This window comes from Pseudonaja textilis, chromosome 3, assembly GCF_049901715.1.
Source record: "Pseudonaja textilis isolate UNSWEBS1 chromosome 3, rPseTex1.2, whole genome shotgun sequence".
Classification (NCBI taxonomy): Eukaryota; Metazoa; Chordata; class Lepidosauria; order Squamata; family Elapidae; genus Pseudonaja; species Pseudonaja textilis.
In genome coordinates this window covers 116073481-116089417 of record NC_141992.1, presented here as the reverse complement: position 1 = coordinate 116089417, position 15937 = coordinate 116073481, and the positions used below count along the sequence as shown (strand labels likewise).

Here is a 15937-nt window from a genome sequence, read left to right as displayed (position 1 = left end):
ATGAGCTGCACAACACAGTTGGAAAATTAACATTTGGATAGATTCAGATGAGTGCAGTGTGACATTACTGCGCATAAATATGCAAACGAATCACACGGAGAAAATAATCACTAAAATACCATTCTTGGTTTCCATTTCAGGTATAAATAAACAACAGATAATATAACTTCTGGGAGAAACAAATGAGGTTATATAAAACATTCGCAAATATGCTGAAGTCTTATAGATTGTGTAAACCCTCTCGAGTTACAATATCTTAATGTGTATCTCTTAACAGCAAATCTTCTGTTTGGCATAAATCACTATGTTGAGTGATGCTGAGAATCTGATTAGAGGGAGAGAGAACTAGCTTTAAAAGAGGCACAAATAATTCTTGCACTGGTTACTTCATCAGGAAGAAAAATAAGACAATTACTTTAGCTCCCTGCCATAACCACACAACAACACCCTTTTCATACAACTACATAGTTACACTCCCAACAACAGCTGAGCACACAAAGTGGGAGAAATTATATATTGGCTTCACTGACTATCTACACTCAACATTTCCCCCATAGGGAATGAACTCAAAAGACAAATGTTGCCTACAATGAATATTGTTTATTAGTCTGGTGTCTATGGTTTGGCTAGTTATTTCAGGTAAAGAAATCGAGTTTTCCACTTAGTTTATGGACTCAGACAAAATGTGGGGTAGAGAAGCTTTCGGTGGATGGCAGTGGAAGTGCTCCTTAAACTTTCTTCACCTTTTAGCCCTCCACTTAGAATTCTACACTTGGGTCTGGAACCTAGTATCAGTAAATACTAGATAAATACTAGTAATAAAAGATTCCTTACCTTTATGAAGTATTTAGTTTGAAGTTCTGAGAATGGGGGAAAAGAGACTAAATATGAAACTTCAAGCATCAGATCTCTCCCCCCCCACTTTTTTTTTTATCCAGACTTTCCCCCAATACTTATTTCTTCTCTTTTTTACTTCTTTGGTTGAACCATCTGCCCTCTATCTAGGATTAGCAAGATGTGGAAGTAACAGCTAAAATGTTCATACATATTGCTTTTGATTTCCATATTAGAACAAGACAGTTAAACTTATCATAACTTGAAACACTACAGGTAATCCTCAATTTTTAACCACAACTGAGCCCAAAATATATGTTGCTAAGAGAGACATTTGTTAAGTGGGTTTTCCTCATTTTACAACCTTTCTTGCTAGAGTTGTTAAGCAAATCATTTGTTAAGTTAGTAAAATGGTTGTTAAGGGAATCTGGCTTCCCATTGACTTTGCTTGTCAGAAAGTTGTAAAAGGAGATCACATGATCCCAGACACTGCAACCATCATGAATGTGAATCAATTGCCAAGCATTTGAATCTTGATCACATGATCAAGGAGATGCTGCAATGGTTGTAAGTGTGAAAAATGGTCATGTCACTTTTTTTAGTGCTGTTGTAACTTTGATCACTAAATGAACTGTGGTGAGTCAAGGAATATTTGTATTATCGTTTGAGAAGTGTTTTAATATATTGCAGTATACAGAGTGTGAAAAAAGGAAAATTGAAGGATCTCTTTCCTTTTTTTTTTTCGGTCACCAAAAAGTTCTGCCCGTCAGTGAGTTTCATACATCAACAGATTGCTTATTTTGGCTGACTCATCCTTTGCCCCAGATAAATTAGAGTTAGGTATTTGATCAATTGTTGACAGCTCCCATTGCAAATGTATGTACCCATCTATAATCACAAGAAGGATATTCTACATCCGCAATGAAAATTTTACAGATTTTAATAAGGAACAAGAGCCAAACCCAGTTACTGCTAGCCAATTATAATAACCTTGGGACCTAAAGAAAAACAATGTTGTACAGTATATATAGGCTTAATCATGCATAGAGGAGACATACTGAAATCACAAAGATTTAATTCATTTTAGTCAGTGGTGGGTTTCCAAATTGTTTCCTACCAGTTCTATGCACTGTTCTACGTGCACGCGGAGGGCTCAAAGACCAACCTCTGTCAATGCTGGTAAGCTGAGCTGTTTTTTAGCTCAGCTGAAGTGTGGCATCCACTCTACTGCGCGAATTAGCTGAGCTAAAAAACAAGGGAATATAGGAGAGGTAACAGCGGGAGCGGGGCCAACCAGAGGTGGTATTTGCCGGTCTCCGAACAAGTCACAATTTCTGCTACCGATATGCAGAACCAGTCTGAACTGGCTGAATACCACCTCTGATTTTCGTCCTATTGTTTTAAAATGTTAACTGCAACTAAAACTGGATAATTTTTTTGAAATTTTAAGAGATCATGCTAAGCCACTTTTTTTGATTTGTCAATACAGCTTTGGAATGAAAACCAATTAACAGCCTAGAAATTATAAGGTACAAGGCGGTGTTTAAGGAACTGGAACTGAAGCAACCTAGGTTCAACATTTGCTCTTAGCCATGGAAATATCAGTAGGTAATAAAGTGTCTGTCAGCCAATCTATCTTGAAGAATTACTATCGTGGAATTTTAAAAAGAAACTTCCTTATAAGCCATTTTAAGAACCTGGAGGAAACCTTGAGATAAAAGTAGTAAATAAGTAAGTAAGTAAATATATATTTAAATATGCCAGGTGCATTTAAGGAGATCAGCAGATCAGGAGCATATTCTGAAAGGTGACATAAATGCCATTTTTAAACTTTTAAAATATTCCTGGGAGAAGTGTGGCTGCTTCCATATTTGTTCTGCTAAAAATTGCAAGAGCTAAATCCTCAGCTCCTCACCTTACATTATTTTTCCTTCAAATGTCTGAAAGCTGCCTTGTCCTCCTTATTTTCCCTCAAGAAAAAGGTGATTTTGGGGACAAGCTTGCCACTAGAATAAGAAGTGACTGCGATATTAAGGGCAGGGCTTTTAAATGTGAATAAAATGTGAGCAGAGATGCAGCCATTGTCCATGCAGATTAAGGAACAAGTTACTTGACAAGTACTTTCCTATTGTCCTATTTACACATGCAGTTTCCATGTGCATATAAAATGTGTCACTTACATTTGCTTTGTTATTTTCCAAGAGCAAGGGGGATTCTTTAAATGTAATACTACCTGAATTTTTATTGCTGAACTAAATACCTTTTGATAGAGATTTGCTGAAACATTACTATAACTTAAGGCCTACTGAGATTTGCTTTCCTTTTTATTTCTATATTTCAAAAGCCAGCTGTGTCAACAATAATTTGATTCATCTATTCAAATGTGGCTTTTTAAAAATAATTCCTGAAGAAACTTTAAGAATTGGCATCATCTTTTCCTAGTACATGGACAAGTGAACATGCAATATTAATTTGTGATGTGCTTTGTAGATACTTTGCACATTTTTAAATGGCACATTGGGTTGCCAACCTCAAAGTATTCCAAAAGTATAGTATCTGATCAGATTTGCAATTCTAGGATTTGGTTATTTCAAGACAGTATATACAGAATGTATACTTGTCATCACTCATCACTCCTTATCACCCATCCCCTTCCACTTGTGATTGTAGGACTGTAACTTTGTTGCTTGTATCCTAACGATTTATATTGACTGTTTCCTAGTATGATTTGATTGTTGATTGTACCCTATGACTATCATTAAGTGTTGTACGTTATGATTCTTGATTCTTAAGAAATGTACCTTTTCTTTATGTATACTGAGAGTATTTACACCAAGACAAATTCCTTGTGTGTCCAATCACACTTGGCCAATAAAGTATTCTATTCTGTTAGCAGCGGATATCATAGCCTACTTTGTCCTTGATGTTCCCAGATGACAGCACCTCATGACACCTAGAAGAGTCATGTATTATACTAAGGATAGTTCCGAAAGATCTGTGTGATATGTAGATCAGTCTGTGGGGTAAAGTGACTTTTGACCATTTTTCACACTTATGACTGCAGCATCCCCATGGTTACGTGATTTACATTTGGATGCTTGACAACTGACCCACAGTTATGATGCTTGCAATATCATGTGATCATCTTTTGCAACCTTCTGACAAGCAAAGTCAATGGGGAAACCAGAATTACTTAACCATGTTACTAATTTAAGAACTGCAGCGATTCACTAAACAAATGTGGCAAGAAAAGTCGTAAAATGGGGCAAAACTCACTTAACAAATTTCTCACTTAGCAAGATAAATTTTGGGCTCAATTATGGTCGTAAGTTGAGGACTACATGTATTAAATACTTCTAAAATGTCATTCTAGCATTCCTTATTGTAAGAATAGGTCAATACTGGTCTTTTTCTCTTGTTTATTTTTCAGTAAAAAAGTCTTGTACTCTATTTTGCAGTTCTTCTTTCATTGTCAATTCCTTTAAATAAATGAATTTTTGTGATTCTCTTCGTACTTTCTTTGCCTAAATAGTTCTTGTCATTCTGAACAATGCCTAGGTATTATATACAATTAGAGCTGATGGAAAATATTTGTACCTCGGGTGGCAGATGTTGGTGGTGGTTTGTTCTCCGAGCTCCTTCAACTGAAGTTCCGTGGAAGATGTTACTGAGCCTGGGTACGAAACATTTGGAAGCCAAACAGCGAGCTTGGAGAACAAACCACCACAAACATATTATATACAACGCCTAGAGGAAGTACATAGCATATTAAAATATCACAGACATTTCATACTTTGCTTAAAAACCTCAGATTTCCTAGGCATTCTATACAATGCCAGCTTTTTACACATTGTTGGTAACATATATTTGCCAATAGCCAGTAATGGTGCCTAACTAGTTAATGCCTTAAAGCTGCTTCAGTAACCTTGTAGGCTCCACATGCTAAACCCAAAACAAGTAAGAGTCACTGTGGTTTGATGTTATATTTGAACCTGGCTGCAGAATTCCAGGTAACTTTTAGCCAGCCTTAGCAAGATCTATCTCAGAAGGTTGTTGAACTGGATATTGCCTTGAATTCCTGGGATGTAAATGGCAGGTTTCACATATCACAAAGAAATCCACATTTTGTTCAAGGGAAATATTTGTCAAAGCTGATTCTGTTTTATAAAGGTCCAAGTGACGAGCATTGCTGCATCCTTATTTGTTTAGTTAGGGTGACCCTTTCCAAGTGGGCATTTGAACAAATATATGCCACTCTGCTTAGTGTCCTGTTGTTTCCAATTATCCTTCAATAACACTGACAGGGTTGAATGGCAGAGCTGGAAGCTTGTGACTGGACGTATCCATGGCAACCCTTGGGATGGAACATCACCTCTCTCAAGGCCGCTTTGGTTGCTTACTGAGAAAAAGAAACCAATATTTCATCACAAGCTGATTTGTTTTTAAAATAGCTACCTGTAGAACTTCACGTTGCTGCTGGACAAAGGATTTAGTTGTTGTGGGGAAGAAATGCTTTTGTCAAATGTATTGTCCAACTTCCATGCTCACTAAGTCTAGGTGAAATGCTCTTTAATTTCTTCTGCATTATTGTGGGTAATTTCCAGAGTAATTTGCACCCAGCACATTCCCAGTTAATCCCTGTGTCACAATTACCTTAGAGAAGCAACATACACTATTCAGTACAGCTTACAAGACAGCACCATTCAGTTCAGCTTTTTTTATTGTATAAGGAATCAATCAATTAATCAATCAATGAAAGGCATAGAATTTTCAAGGATCACTTGGAAACAATTAGCATGGATGTTCTCAAAGCCTTTGGATGATCTAGCTTTAACCCTTTAACAGTAAAATAAAGATGGAAATAGGATACCAGGTGATCCTTCTCCTATTCTGCACTATTAAACAGTCTGGTGGATGAGGATAATATATCCCACAAGTCCCTCTTTCCTACAAATAGCAAATGAGAGAAAGTGGCTGAAATTGATGAGAACATTAGGTGTGCATTTTTCCTTAAAAATTAGTTATAAAATCTGGTAATTTAAAACATATTTCCTCATAGGAGAAATTAAAATAGTGTAGCATTTCAATTAATTTTGATGGTGTTGCATGCACATTCTATTTAAAACTGACAAACTGATCCAGCATTTGAGACTAAAAAATGCTAAATTGTAAAAAGGTGTCAAAATTATTTCTGGCACACCTTTAATTTTCATAATGTGTGAAAAATGGAAGCAAAAGTAAGAATCAAAAGTACAGACATTCAAAAGTTTAAGATCTGAAAAGTGTAATACAAGTATTAAAACTGTTAGATGAAGTATATTTACATACACACCTATTTTGATTTCAAATACATATGTATGCATAAAGGCCCATTGTGGCCCAAAATAATTGTACTATTAGAAATTAATAGTTGAGTAATTATTGAACAACATACATAACAACTTTCAGTAAAGCAAGGTTTAAGAGAATTGAATAGCTGCCTGAAAAAAAGCGATTTTTAATTTGATCTGAAACCTCTGCCATTTTACCTATGATACTCATTTACTAAAGCAAATTATCACTTAATAATAGTAATAACCATATATTGAATAAGAATGAGCTGAATTTATGCTTTGTACTCATTTTAAAGTGTATGCTTTACGTCTTTCTCTCCAATAATATTGTGGGGCAAATATCTCAACCCATTATTACTTTTTTCTTATGGCTTTTTTCTGCACTATTTAAATTATAAATTCACTGATAGCAGAAATGAATTGTAAGATATATTAAGAGCAGCATTTATCCAGACAAATGCATTCTAAACTGATCATTCGACTGGAGACATCCAACCAGCATCCTACTAGCTGAACAAGTCCCGGAGCAATTATCCAACCTCTTTACTGTGGCTGACCTAAAATGTTGTCAAGTTATATTAAAATAGGGCTTGCATATGCTAATGAGACATCTTCCCCTTGTGTTGTGCATTTCATACATACTTGCAACACTCTGTGTTTGTGTGTATGTCTCTGTGTAATCCCAAAATGAGTTGTACAAGACTGCAGGGCCCTCTGTAGAGATGTTGCATGTAAAAGTACTCTGTAGCAGGTAAAATGAAACATTGCTGCTGCAAAGGCCACTATCAGTTTGAATAAATACAACAGAAAATAATCCAGATTGCATAATCCTCTTTCAAGATTTAATAATAACCCTATGTGGGAAGGATTTTGAAATTAATTAATTAAAAATAATTTTAAATTATTAATTAATTAAAAGTAAATTAATGGTTAGTTACATTAATTAAAGGAATTAATATGTTATTGTTATTGGAGGTTCCCTTTCTCCCCACCAGTATGACTTTAAAATACAAATAACACAATGTTTAGAGAAATACTTTGCTGTGGAAGTAGAGATGGCCAAAGATTTAGAGTCTAAGGCAAAGCTTCAAAATTACACACACATTACAAAAAGGAATTCAGGAAAAGACTGAAGTGATTAGGACAATACATCAATGGAAAACTGATTTTCACTAAGCTTTCACATTGATTTCTGTGCAATCAAAATATTATTAACTTAATGTGGATTGCCACATTTTTGTCATGAAGTTGAGTTATAAATGATTTCCTTGTGGTCTTTAATCCAGAAAGCACTTAAAAGCAGGATTCCTTAGCTTCAGCTGCTGAACTACATTGTTTGTCCTCAGGCTGTACCTTAAACATTCAGACTGGAATAATGTCATGTTTTATTTATGAGAATTTAAAAGCCAAATTGGTTGTTGTTAGAAGTTAAGGTTGTATAAAATGAAACCAAAGGTATGCAGAAGACCAGTAGGGAAGGGCTGAGGAAAATATATTGGTGGGTTATCACTTTGAGGGATACAACTGATAACCTCTATCAGGAGAGATGCTTGACTGTCAGAGAGAAAATGCATTTATCTTCTATGCGACTGTATTTGAGTGACTTCATGAATTGTCTTCTCCCATTTATAAACTGAAATATGTATGTGTTAAGTAATGTGATTTCATTTCACATATGTCTTGCAAATAAAACATTTTTCTTGAGTGAAATACTGGTGAATTAATTCATGTTTATGTAAATAGGTGTGTATGCAACATAGACTGTAGTGGCTACAGTTTCAACCCTGTTTGTGCATCTGATGGAAGTTCCTATAATAACCCATGCTTTGTTCGAGAGGCATCTTGCCTGAGGCAGGAACAGATTGACATCAGACACCTTGGACATTGCTCAGGTACCTTTAACTTAACTTTTCAATAGTGATTATTTCACTAGACAATTGACTAGAAATAATGTTGTTTATATCCCAGATAAGGCTTTTTTGTGGTTCTGCTCCCATAAAATCACAGAATGTAGTGAAAATGTTGGCTTTCATTGAGAATTAAGAAGTTTTGTTTTGTTTTCATTGAAAAACACGTACCCATGTATATAATCAGCGTTTTTTTTTCTTGGTTGTGGTTTTCTTTTAAAACTTAAATGAAATACAAGAAGGTAGACTTGAAGGACTTGTGATCCAGGAAGCAAAATAAACTGTATAACTTTCTACAAAGGAAAGAAAATTACATAGTTATGTTTCATGTAATTTTATTAAAGATTATAATTACAGTAGTAATCGTAAGCACTGTTGCCATTATGTGAGGTTTGATGTATTTATTTATTTTAAATAATTCTTCAATATAAGCATCAGCACACTTGTTTTTCAATAATTTCATACATGGCAAGGCTCTTCCTCCCTTTTCTCCTGCCCTCTACTGTACAGTTTCTTGATGATTCATTGCTTACTCAAGGATCCTATGCTGTTGGGCACATTTATAAATATAGAAATATATATAAAAATATCTTGATATATTGGCAAGAAATGTACACCTATAAATTTCCAACGCTCTTCCCCCTCTCTACCTCCTCATATGCCATGCTGGAGGCCCATAGGATTCTGAATAGCTAAAGGAAAGCAAAATATTAGATCCACACATGTAGAGTGTAAACCAACTATTTTATTATATTCTGTCCATTATACAGGAATCTACTGAGACATCCAGCCTTAACCTGGTAACAGATAGATGAAGCTCTATGCAACTAAACGGGGGAAGGGGAATTAGTTCTGGATCTTTGTGGTTGTGCAATGATATGAAGTTAATTCCATCCTAAAGCCCCATCCTCCTGCTTGGCTGGGTGTTTCCCAATATCAAAGAAGTCAGTGGGAAAATGTTGAAATGGCAGTTGGATATGCTTCCATTATGGCAGTCCATAGCAGTGGCTGAGTTAATGCAAGGAACGAAAGGAGCTTGGAAGATCAAGCTGGTGAACTGATTGGTTGAATTGCCACATTTCAAATGGCTGTTTGATGTTACAAATAGCATAAGTACAGAAGGGAAGCTTGGTGGGCTAAGTGGAATTCAAGCCTTGTGGAAGGAACAAGGAGAAGATACTCAAATCCCATCACCCTTACCCTACTAAATAAGGTGTCTCCAAATTTTGTCTTGGTCTGGATCAAGCAAAATGTTCTTCTGCTGCACCAAGGCCAATCTGGGACAGCTGGAAGAATGTTTCTGAGACATAACATATTTGTTTCAATTTTGTACACACCTCCATGTATTTTCTAGGAAAGGCTTCTAGATTTAGAATTTGTATGACTATGGCCAGGTTAATGGAAGAAATGTCTCACTGCTGGAAAGTTACTTTATTAAAGGTACTTTAATCAACTCATTATCCAAAAGTCAGGTCACTGCACTTCCTCAGGTTCATCTTCCCTCAAGTTCTTCTTTGATTTCAGGAATAATCTTTTCATAAAATTCTATCCATGTTATTGTTGCCCTGGAGGATACACAAACGCACACCCCAACTCTCAGACTGCAGAATTTGTTTCTGAACTTCAAAATAGAAACTCCAGAGACTTTCTCTCATTGTAGGGAGTTCAAAGTATGAAGACAACATGAAGGAGAAAGCAACACTTTGATTCCTTTACTTGATGTTCCATATCTTCACTGAACGACAAGCATCTGAGGGCTTCAGATATGTTAATAACTTCTTATGTTGAACTGTATATCAGAATTTGCTTCTGCCTCTGTACAGAAGTTTCAGTGATGGAAATGTTTTTATGAAATATCCATGCATTATGCATTTCCAAAGCAAAACAGGAAAACACGTTGCTCCCAGTTGCTATATCTGGGCTACTATTAATAGTAATATTATTAACATTTAATATAATGGCAAACAGTATATACTAACGGTATAAACTATATACATGTTTATTATAAACATAAATATAATAAAAATATTTATGCTGTAGGTTTTTGTCTTTTACAGATTACAGAAATGACAGTTAGCTATGCTTGTTACTCTGCATGATTGATTAAGTTCCAGCTAGACCTGGGACAAGTTAAAAGAACTTAAGAGGGTTTTGAATTATTTGTCCTTTATTATCTATATTCTTATCCAACCAACTTCATCAGACATTGTCATTGTCATACACTTTAAAAAACATTTTTGCAACCATAGGAAGTTGAATCTTAGTTGATTTGGGATGCCCTTCTGTGCTGATGGAGAACTGTGGAGCATATATACTATGGGTCTGATTGAACAGACCTTATGATTGCATCTGGGACTGACAAGTTTGAACAAACAATATCAGGATATTAGGAGGTTTAAAAACTATAAAAAAAATTATTATTATTTAATAAATTATTATTTATTATATCCTCCAAACAACATTCGTCTGCTGGGTGTTAAGGTTAGCTTGAAATGGATGATTCTAAGGTAAAATACAGTATGATTTTATACCTTTTTGGGGGAGGGATGCCTTCAAGTCAATATTGATTCCTAGAAAGTCCCTGCAGGTTTTTTTGGGAAGCTTTCCTAGGACTGAGAGAGAGTGACTGGTCCATAATCACCCAGTTGGATTCATGCCTAGAGTGGGACTAGAACTCACAGTCTCCTGGTTTCTAGCCTCATGCCTTAAACACTATACCAAACTGGTTGTCAAGATTACACATTAAAAGTGGAATAACATGCCTAAAAGTTGCTATGTTTTTCACTGCTATACAGTGGTGGGAAGAATAGAAAAGTATAATATCTATGATGTTTTTTCTGGTTTTTCTAACTGCTGCTGAAATTAAACCTTAATAGATTGGAACAGTAAAAGCAGTCCTGGACAATATAATTGTTTTAGCTATGCGAGAGGAATATAATCCATATCATCTTTTATTTAACTGTTTCTTTTGGTTATTGTATATTAATAGTTGGTTAATACTTTTTTCTCTTTCTCCCAATAGATTCTGATGATTCCAACTTATTGGGAAAGAAGGATGATGGAATGCAGTATCGGCCAGATGTGAAAGGTGGGGTATTAATATTTACGTTAGCTTTTATGAGTAAATGCTAGCTATGGTATAGTAACTGAATCTTGCAAGTCTGCCTGCACCTCCTCTTCCTCATATTCCAGTGAATCAGGGAAGTGTTGGCCTGAGCCACTTGTTTTCCAGGACTTAAAGTATGCTTCAGACCTCTTTGCCTGGGTAACATTCTTGCATATTTTTGTCAAGGTCATCTTCTCTACTCTACCCATGATGTCCTTCAGTTGTTCTGGGATTTCTTAACTCACAATTGCCAGAGGGTAGCCAAAGACCAGGTTAAAAAACTGCAGGATGCAGCTTTTGGGAAGACCAGGCTAGGTAGAAGAACAGTGTTTTTTAATGTACCATTTTATGTACTATTAAGCATAGTTAATATGCGTAATGAATTAAAAGATTACTAATTATATATTATATAACTCATACTGGAAAGCATAGTATAATATGTAGTGCTACAGTGCTATGTAATGCTACTGTAAAATACTTCATACTTAATTAGGGTTGGCAAATTTCTTCTATAAAGGACCAGATCCCACCCCTCCACTATGGCTGTGGCTAGCAGGTCTCCAGGCTAAGAAATACTATTGGATGCCCCCAACATTTTAGCAAGGAGGCTGCTGATTGGTCACTACTGTGGCCTAGGCCTAAACCTAACCTTTCCCTCAGACTCACCCCTTACCCTGGGAACTCAGTTGAGGTTCAGACCTGGCAATCTGTTGCCCACCCTCTTGTGCTTTCTTAGCTTTTAGGCTAAGAAACGGTCTATTTAACATAGACCGTCCTATAGTGGAAAGAAGAAAATAATTTTCTGAAATTTGCAAATATTTACTTACAGGCTATTTTGCTTTTTTTTAATATTTGCAGTCTAAGCTTAAAGATTTACATCTTAGCAATATCTTCAGTATGCTGATCTAAAACAGGCTGTCCCTTCAGGCATAGAAACTTGAAGCTTTACTTCAAAGCCTTTTTAATTGATTGGTTGGTTTTGTGCCATAAAGTCAGCGTTGACTCTTAGACGACATAAATAAATTTTCTCCAGGAGGTTCTTTTCCCAACTTAATTGTTTATGTATTCTAAATAATTCACCCGTTGCCACCATGTTTGAGTCCTTCCACCTTCTTACTGGTCTTCCTCTTTGAAAGCAAGAGGATGGGGCATCCTTATTTTCTTCTCTCTGCTAATTTAATTTATCAGATTTATGAAGACCCCTTCCCCATACCCCCTCAAGCTTTCATAAGGCTATCCCCATGAAAGGTTGGTCCATATAATGGGGAAAAAATGAAAATCCAAATTTATGTAAAATAAATACTTTAAAATATATTAAAATAGCACAAAAGAGTACAATATATTTGGAGCTTGCAAGAACTCTTTATCAAGCAAAGTGTTAACCAAAGCAGGTTAAGAAGAAAAGAAAGTCCAAAAAAATCAGGCCTGGTATTTTAGACATGTTGAAGTCAGATAAAGTTAGGCCAGTTATAATTGACAATGGTGCAATCAGTGACTAAAGGATGACAGCTCTCACTCCAGTTTAGTAAACACAAAGATTGTCCTCTTGTCACATTGGTTTCATTCTGAATAAAAATGAACATTGTGGTAAACTTTCCTCTATCGGAAACTGTCCCATGACTAAAGTGATACACTTTTCCACAAGGCAATGAAATTTATTTTCTGTATAGCTAAATAGAAGTATTATTTTCAAATAGTGAGGTTTGTAACTACTTAGATCTATAATCCTTTGAACATTATTACTTTTTGTAGTAAAGGTACAAAATGGATCAAGCCAATTTAATCCACGTTAACATTATTCAACATTTTTATTTAAACCCAGTTTTAACATCTAAATCAATAATTTATCATTGTTACTTAATTAATATGGATACTACTTGTTTTCAGCATTGGATTTAACATTATTAGATTTTAGAACTAATATTACTATCTAAAATATGTAAATATTCATCTGAAACTTTGAAATTAAAATTCAAACAAATGTACTTTCATAATACTGCATGTGATATTTCTGGTCTAATAGAATTGCCCTTTCTTTCTATATTTTGGGAATATTTAAATTAAAGAACATAAGAATATTTATGTCAGATTTCCCCCTCCCCAAATTAATTCATTTAATTAAAAAAAAAATTCTTTATTTTATCTTTGATGATAAATGAATAAATATGTTTAAAAAGTCTTATGTTTTAAATATTGCTAAAATAGCAGGTGAGGTGACAGCTTTATTCACAGATGTAGTATGCTTGTATTTTAGATTTACAGTACAGCCTTTTATAATTGTTTTAACTATATTCATAAAACAATAAGCCACCCTGCCTTATATTTTTGTTTCATACAAAAGATGCAAGTGATCAAAGAGAAGACATCTATATTGGAAACCATATTCCTTGCTCGGATAGTTTTAGTAGCTACTGCATCCATGGAAAATGTGAATTCATTTATTCAACACAGAAAGCTTCCTGCCGGTAAGTGAATTAGACTAATAAAAGCACCATCTGAAAATCTACATTTCCTGTATATTATTAAGTATGGTCCTGGGGGCAATAGTTATAGATAGGGGTTTTTTTTTTGATATGAGGTTCTCCTCTCTCATATCTGGATGGTTTTAGTCAAATCCAATGTTTTGTTTTTGTTAAGTTGTCCCTTTGAATTGTCCCTATTATTTTCTACCATTTTTACTTCTATGTAAACAGAGTAGATTCCATATAAAATTGTTTGAGCAAAACTTAAAGAACGTAACAGGGAAAAGAGGTAGGCGTCAGTGTTTTTTAAGAATGCCACTTTTGTCTGTTTTGGGGGCCATTGGTATACCTTATAATCACCACAGCTTTCTCTTGCCCTTCCCTCCCTCGGTTCAGGCACAAGGATAGTCAACAACCTGATGTTTTCACTAAAATTGAGTGTCTCTTTGTTTCTTTGAAATTACCAAGGGCTGACTGATGGCAGCTGTCAATTACTGGCAGGAAAAATGACAGAAGATCTATTTTCCTTCAGTGAAATTATAGATGATATAGACATAGACAGGGGCACAAGGACGAATCTCTAGAACTCTTAGTAGATAAAAACAAACAAAAGTAGACAAAGACATTCTCTAGCAACAGCACTTCCTGTTAATCTTTTTTAGCCCAGCCTGCTTAAACCTACCAAAAGCCTATTAATTTTTGCCTGTCTTCTTTAGATCTGCTAGGGAAGGAGAGCAAGTATTAAAAAATTGGGGTGCAAGGAATTATTATGGACGGTGCTCATCGTGATTCAGTTTGCTGCAGTTCAAGCTGGGTTAAGTTCAAGCTTGCATAAGTGTTCCTCGCCACCACCTTGGTTCACATACTTCTCCCTATTCCAATTAGTAGCCAGGAGCACATACGCATTTCTGTATGCCTTTCCGAACTTCTCTTTGCCTGGGGAAACTTTAGTAGCATTGCAGTTGATACTTTCAAATGGCATAAAGAGATGATAAAAAAATGGTGCTGAAATGTGCCGGAGAGGATAGAGGTATCATTTGAAGGCTTTGGCTCATTTCTCTAGCATAAATAGGCATGGATTGCAGTTTGTTTGTTTTTTTTTAAAAAAAGGAAGGGGGGAATCCTTGTCACTGTTAAATTCATGTTAGGTGAAATGTCATTGCTTTTTTTATTGATTAATCTTTAATTAAAGTTGTAACTATGCCTACAAAAGTTTTAAAAGCATTTGTGATTTTGTATTTGGATTAGCCTGGGTTGAAAATAATCAGATTAAATTATTAAAGTGTAAACTTTTTTCAGGTTTGGAGAAGTAGTAATAATCACGTTGCTTTAACAATAATTCATTTCCCGGAAAACCAAGAACTGAACCAATGTACACAGGGACCCATACACACTCACCTAGAAGACAATTTTAGGATAAAAAAGAGATTAAGGGAGAAGAAATAAATAAGTCTGCCAGTTAGTCTAGCATAAGTATATAAATACTGTGGTGATAGGTATACCCTAAAATAGCTGCTTCTAATCTTTTGCACTTTATCAGTCTAGAATATGCTCTTATTTTGTCTTTGGACATTTTAAATTTTATAAATTTCTGAACAATCTGTACAATATATTGCCACAAATCTCGGTGGAGCTTTATTAGTATAAAGGCTTTGAATCTTTCTCATTTGTATCATGTAAACTACAAAATAATGTGAATGTTAAAAAAATACTCCTTCAATCTTATAGTCATTTATTTTTTAATTTGAACTTGCTAGGTAGAATCTCAGAAAACATTCTTGAAACATATCATAATTTGCTAGAATATATGTTGAGTTTCCTGTCAAATTCAATAACTCATTGGAAGAAGAACAGTGATGGGTTATATATTCACAACAGAAACAGAAATTTAGAGAGGAATGACTTTCTTATATACTACACATTATATAACATAGTGTATTTAGACATTTGGAATATGGTTTGTAGTGAATGCATTATGAGACCAATTTTAAAAATAGACAAAAGGATTTGAAAAAAGATTAGCAGTAATCTTCAGTGTCAATGTAAAGTATTAATAAATTGCAGTCAACATTTGGGAAAAGAAACGGCAGGGAAGGGGAGAAGATAATGCTAAAAAATGTATATATTTTTTTTATGCTTAATTTGTAGTTTCTATTATCTATTGTTATTATCTAATATAGAGCTTTTTTTTTACTATTTTACTATTCTAACAATAATGTGTGTATATAATGAGTGTATTTACTACACACACATATACATGCACATACAGAGTATATATTATTATATATAAAATAC

General features: G+C 34.8%; 1 protein-coding gene across 2 annotated transcripts in view; it reads left to right on the top strand.

Annotated features, from left to right (window-relative positions):
* The window catches only part of TMEFF1 (transmembrane protein with EGF like and two follistatin like domains 1), a 132023-nt gene that overhangs the window by 109714 nt on the left and 6372 nt on the right, over positions 1-15937 (top strand). For both annotated transcript variants that reach the window (XM_026700907.2, XM_087930687.1), the window contains 3 exons: positions 7911-8059; positions 11097-11162; positions 13522-13645. In XM_026700907.2, coding sequence (XP_026556692.1) covers positions 7911-8059; positions 11097-11162; positions 13522-13645 — 339 coding nt within the window. The remainder of the gene's footprint in view (positions 1-7910; positions 8060-11096; positions 11163-13521; positions 13646-15937) is intronic.